The following is a 5,645-nucleotide window of genomic DNA, read 5'->3' as shown; positions in this document are numbered from 1 at the left end:
GGCACCCGCGAGCGCCCCGCCCCGCCCGCAGCGCCCCCTGGCGGCCGGAGGACCGCGCCGCCCGGAATCCGGGAATTCTCCGGGATGGGAAAAAATCCCCGGGATCACCGAGCCCAGCCCGGGACTGATCCCCGCCTCCGCCCCAGCGCAGAGCGCTGAGCGCCGCGGCCAGCCCTTCCTTGGACACCTTCGGGGGCCGGGACTGCACCGGTGCCCTGGGCAGCCCCTGCCAGTGCCTTGCCACCCTTCCATATGGTCCACATTTTGCTATCTATCTATCATCTATCTATCTATCTATCTATCTATCTATCTATCTATCTATCTATCTATCTATCTATCTATCTATCTATCTATCGATTGATATATAGAAATACAAACGCACATCTACAGAGATGCCGCCACGGCCCGCTCGCCACCTCTCGCGAGATCTCGGCTGGTATTCATATTTCCCTGGCCTCTCGCGAGATCTCGGCGGGTATATCTTAGGCCCGCGCATCCCAGGCTGTCTTTCGGCTGCCTCGAGAAGGCCTGGGTTCCGGCCTCCATCCGCCTCCATCCGCCTCCATCCGCCTCCATCCGCCTCCATAGCCGCCATCCGCCGCCGCGATGCCGCCCAAGTTCGATCCCAACGAGATCAAAGTGGGTAGGTGGCGGGCAGCGGGCCGGGAGGCGGGCGGGGGCCGCGGGGCGCGGCTGACGGCGCTGTCCCCGCAGTTTACCTGCGCTGCACCGGCGGCGAGGTCGGAGCCACGTCCGCGCTGGCCCCCAAGATCGGACCGCTGGGGCTGGTACGTGCTGGGGACGGGGAGAGCTGGGGAGGAGGAGGCCAGGGAGGGTGAAACATGTTGGAAGGCGCTGGGAAGCAGCCGGGGCAGCGCTGGGGCTCTCGGCTTTAACCCGAGCCGTGTGTGACCTGTGTGTCGCCCCTCAGTCCCCCAAGAAGGTGGGCGATGACATCGCCAAGGCCACGGGCGACTGGAAGGGGCTGCGGATCACGGTGAAGCTGACGATCCAGAACAGGCAAGCGCAGGTACCGCACGCCGCAGGGGCCGGCCGGTGCTGCAGGCGTGGAGCCCAGCCGGGCTCCGCCTGCTCCAGCCACCGGCCCGGATCCCGGCAGGGTCCACTCAGCCCTTCATCCTTCCGAGGTGGATAAAATGAGTGCCACACATGGGGCGTGTGGGGGTCTTCCGCGAAGACCTTAAAACGCGGGTGGGGGGATGTGTGTGGAGCCATGGGGCTTTGTCAGGCAGGAGGAGAAAATTCAACTTCCATCCTGTTGCAGATAGGTTTTTTTTTTCCGGAACATTGAACCAGCAAAAAAAAAAGTCCTTAAAGCAGCATAGAAATAAATAATTTAAAATCTTGTCAACTTCTGTAGCCACCTGCCACCGTACCTGTTCTGTTGTCTGTGGCTGGTACATTCCAGTGGTGAGCTGAGAGGAAGCCCCAGGCAGGAAGCAGTCCTCTCCTGCTTGTGGGGAGGCCTGTGCCGAAAACCTGGGAACAGATTCCTGCAGCACAAAAAAACCTGGAGTACGAGGGAACTGATCAAATCCACACTGCTGGCAATTACCTTTGCTGAGATAATGAACAGGTTGATTGAGTGTCTCCATAGTAATGTAGAATGGCGGGGGAAATTAATTTTTTTGTATTTAGATAGAGGTTGTTCCTTCTGCCTCTGCTCTGATTATCAAAGCTCTGAAGGAGCCACCTCGTGACAGGAAGAAGCAGAAGAACAGTAAGTGTTCCCCTGTGTTTGATTCTCAATATTTTGGGTGTAAAAGAAGGGGAATACCAGTACGTTTCTCTGGGATTATTCAGCACAAACTGGTAAATAGGGGACATGAGGCTGTTTTGGGCATCCCTGCAGTGCCAGGGTACCAATAGATGCATATCAGCTGCGCTCTGTGTTTGAGGAGAGTATGGAGTTGGGAGGGATTTAAAAGCCCATCAGTGCCACCCCTGCCATGGCAGGGACACCTCCCACTGTCCCAGGTGCTCCCAGCCCTGTCCAGCCTGGCCTTGGGCACTGCCAGGGATCCAGGGGCAGCCACAGCTGCTCTGGGCAAAGCTGGGGTAGAACAGGCCCCTGCCCCATGACTGTGCTGTAGCACAGGGCCTGGCACAGCCAGGGGAGCTGCAGAAATGCCAGCTTAGAGGAGTTGGGGGTAATTGGGTGCTGCAGTCTGGGGGCAGCAGCACTGACAGCAGCCCTGCTGGAGCTGCAAACCCCCAGCTCTCCATGTGATCCGAGTGCTGGGAATGGTGCTCCCAGGGGAAAGGGGGAGCTGGCAGTGCCCAGGTGCCTCACTGCTGCTGTTCCCTCCCAGTTAAGCACAGCGGCAGCGTCACCTTCGACGAGATCGTGAACATCGCGCGGCAGATGCGGCACCGCTCCCTGGCCCGGGAGCTCTCGGGTGAGTCCAGGGCTGGGCTGCAGGGAATGCTCCACTGCCAGCCAGGGAGGGCTGAACTGAGCTCTGCTGCAGGGAGCAGGCAGCCCCAGCACCTGGGGAGGAGCACAGGGGGTTTGCAGTGTGTTCTTCGGGGAGTTCAGGGTGTGAGGTCTGGTTGAGGGAGTTGATGTTCCTTGCTGAGCCCTGAGGCTCCAGCCTGCAAACCCCTGAAGGAAGAGGGACAGCTGAGAGCAGCTGTCAGAATCCACACTGGTTTGGGTTGTGAGGGACCTTAAAGCTTGTTGAGTTGCACCCCTTGCCATGGGCAGGGACACCTTGCCTGGCCCAGGCTGCTCCAGGTAAGCTCCTCAGATGTTTTCCCATGGAGAGCAGTGACAAGCTGTGTCTGCTGCTTCAGGGACCATCAAGGAGATCCTTGGCACTGCCCAGTCCGTGGGCTGCAGCATTGATGGGAGACACCCCCACGACATCATCGATGATATCAACAGTGGTGCCATCGAGTGCCCAGCTGTAAGTACCCAGCTCTGACTCAAATTGCTGTACAATATCTAATTAATGAAAGACTCCACTAATGAGCTGTGTTTGCTTCTTCCAACAGAGCTAAGACTGCAGAAAAGGAAGTTGCCACATGAAGGCTCCTTCAATTTTTTGTAGCACTTTAAATACTAAAATAAAGACCCAGTTGTCTGCAGATACTTGTTGGTTTGATTTGTCCCTGTCCCATGCTGTGAATTTTGCTTTGGGGAATCTCTCCCTGTCTTCTGGAAATTCAGCACCTTTGCTGGGATGTGTCCATGTCTGTTCCAGAGGGATTTGGGCAGGGATGGAAGTGTGGTTGTTAAATAATGGGGTGAGGAATGAGCAGAAGGTTTAGCTTTGTTTATTGAAAATGAGATCCATTTGTGTCCTTTGCTCCCTGATGAAATTTGGGTCACTGCCCCGGTGACTTGAGGGCCACAGGGCCTTAAGTGGGGCTGTAGTGACATGGGAAAGGCATGATCAAAAAAACCCATTTTTATCAAATCCACGAGCCTTGGCAGATACCCATTGTCCAGGACATGTCACTATCCCTGTCAGTGTGGAGGGGAGCTGCACGTTCCTCACTCCTAAAGTAAAACTGAGCAAAGCCTGACCTGGCTATTCCCAGCCATGGGAATCCCATGAGCCCAGGGATGTGTCTGTCCTTGCCTGGTGTGGCTGTGCCTTGGGCAGCTCTGCCTGGGCTCCAGGCCTGTGCTGGCCCCTCTCTCCCTGTCCCCAGCTCCACATGCAGCTGATGGAGTCAAAACCAGGACAGTTTGTGGCTCTGCACTTCCATCTGTTTCCCCCCAGCTGATTGTAGGGCCTTTCTCTGCGGCAGCCAGGAAAAAAAATACAGGTGAAATTCAGGGATTTGCCATGCTGAGGGAACGACTGCATATCAGGGAAAGGTTCTTCACCCAGAGGTGCTGGCACTGCCCAGGCTGCCCAGGGAATGGGCACGGCCCCGAGGCTGCCGGAGCTCCAGGAGCCTTTGGCCAGCGCTGCCAGGGATGCCCAGGGTGGGATTTTGGGGGGTAGGGACAGGGGCTGGGCGATCCTGGTGGGCCCCTCACAGCTCAGGAATTCTGTGATTCTCTGGTTCCTTTGTTGGAATTAACCATGTTACCAATGTTTCAAGCTGGGAGTTATTTGGATGCTTCTGGAATAGGTCAGGTGTGGCTCCTCCTGCTCTGAAACCTGCCCAATCCCCATCTCTCCAAGGGTTTGTGTGGCACAAATTCTGAAAAAGTACAGGGGGAGAAAACCCTTGTGTGACAAGTGGCCACAGGCTGAGGGGGCTGCAGAGGCAGTGGGATCCCCATCCTCACCCCAGGCCAGCCTGGCTGCGATGCCAGGGGAGGGTTGGGTCCCTTCCAGCTGAGGTTTGCCCGGGATTCCACAACAAAGCTGCACAAACGCCTGTGGTGCCTGAGGCAGGGCAGCCTGGCAGAGGCTGCAGCCCCTTCCAGCAGCAGCTCTGCTTTAAACTCCGTTAAAATCTCTGTGCCCCCGGTGTTGGAAATCCAGTCTGGTGTGAACCCCCAGTCTCAGGAGCTCGTGCTGTCGGGGCTGTCCTGTGTGGGTTTCCCTCCACTTGGCAGTGCTGGAAACAGTTGGAAAAATGATTCCTTTTCCTTACTGGGAGTTCTCCTGGGACAGGACCTGTAACTTTCCTTTCCCATGCTGCCTGAGGGCATGTTCTCTGGTAGGAGCAAATCAGTGCTTGGAAGGAGGGTTTGCCCTGTCAATAATTAATATTTCCCCAATCATGCTTCTTCAAAAGGAGGCAGAGAGTTCCAAAGATAACCACCGACATTAACGTCACATTTAAACCCATCTTCCTAATTTATTATTTTAGTATCTTCATTAATGGCATAGATGAAGGGATCAAGTGCAACCTCAGCAGACTGGCAGGGGACACCAAGCAGGTGACACCAAGCTGAGGATGCAGTGACAGATCTGAGGGATCTGGTGCCATCCAGAGGGACTTGAACAAGCTCGAGCAGTGCCCATGGGAACCTCATGAGGTTTAAGTGCAACTAAGAGGCATCTCCCGGGATCAATCCAGGCTGAGGATAAGCAGATGGAGCAGCCCTGGGAGAGGGTTCCCACAAATCTTTGCTGTTTTTTGAGGAATGAAGATGCCCTGGGTTGAAATCTGAACCAAACAATTGCTGGGATTCCCTCGCAGATCCTGAAGTAACCCGCAGTGCTGGAACGGCTGGAAGTTCTGGCAGCAGCTGCCCTGCTGGGGAGTCTCTTGGGCGACCCGTGGTCGCTCTGTGCTGGCCCAGGGCAGGGCGCAGCAGCCCCGCAGCGAACCCCGGCGGCGCCCGGGCTGCGCCGGGAGGGCCGGCCGGGGTGTCCCGGGCAGGGCCGGAGCTGGACCCCGGCATCCCGGAGGCCTCTGCAGCTCCGGAGCCTCCGTCCCCTGCCCGATCCGGCCGGACGCGGCTCCCCTCGCACGGCTCCTCGGGGCTGCGCGGGGTGTCCGGGCCGAGAGCCGGCGCATCCAGCGGCGGGGCCGCCGCCGACATGTGCTACCGGCCAGCGAGCCCGGGGCTCCCGGGCCCCGGGGGCGTCCCTGTTCCCCTCCCGGGGTTCCCGGGGGTGTCCCCGTTCGGCCGGGGGGGCGCGGTCCCTTTAAGCGCGGCCGCGCCCCCGCTGCCGCCGGCACGAAGCTTCCCGCGAACGTGACGTCAC

The 5,645-nt window shown here is 57.9% G+C and overlaps 1 protein-coding gene and 1 non-coding gene across 2 annotated transcripts; both read left to right on the top strand.

Annotated features, from left to right (window-relative positions):
• Positions 1–538: 538 nt before the first annotated feature.
• RPL12 (ribosomal protein L12) lies at positions 539–3,115 on the top strand. The gene is made up of 7 exons (XM_021551622.3): positions 539–643; positions 715–788; positions 932–1,030; positions 1,660–1,741; positions 2,334–2,420; positions 2,818–2,930; positions 3,019–3,115. Exons 1-7 carry the CDS (start codon positions 607–609, stop codon positions 3,022–3,024), a joined length of 498 nt encoding a protein of 165 aa, XP_021407297.1. The 5' UTR covers positions 539–606; the 3' UTR covers positions 3,025–3,115.
• Positions 1,385–1,512, top strand: LOC116184241 (small nucleolar RNA SNORA65). The gene has a single exon (XR_004149000.2). It is a non-coding gene; the product is annotated as a small nucleolar RNA SNORA65 (small nucleolar RNA).
• Positions 3,116–5,645: the final 2,530 nt, after the last annotated feature.

The sequence above is a fragment of the Lonchura striata genome, chromosome 22 (genome assembly GCF_046129695.1).
Source record: "Lonchura striata isolate bLonStr1 chromosome 22, bLonStr1.mat, whole genome shotgun sequence".
In the NCBI taxonomy this organism is placed as follows: Eukaryota; Metazoa; Chordata; class Aves; order Passeriformes; family Estrildidae; genus Lonchura; species Lonchura striata.
The sequence above is the reverse complement of the archived record's forward strand: the minus strand, read 5'-3'. Positions and strand labels throughout refer to the sequence as shown.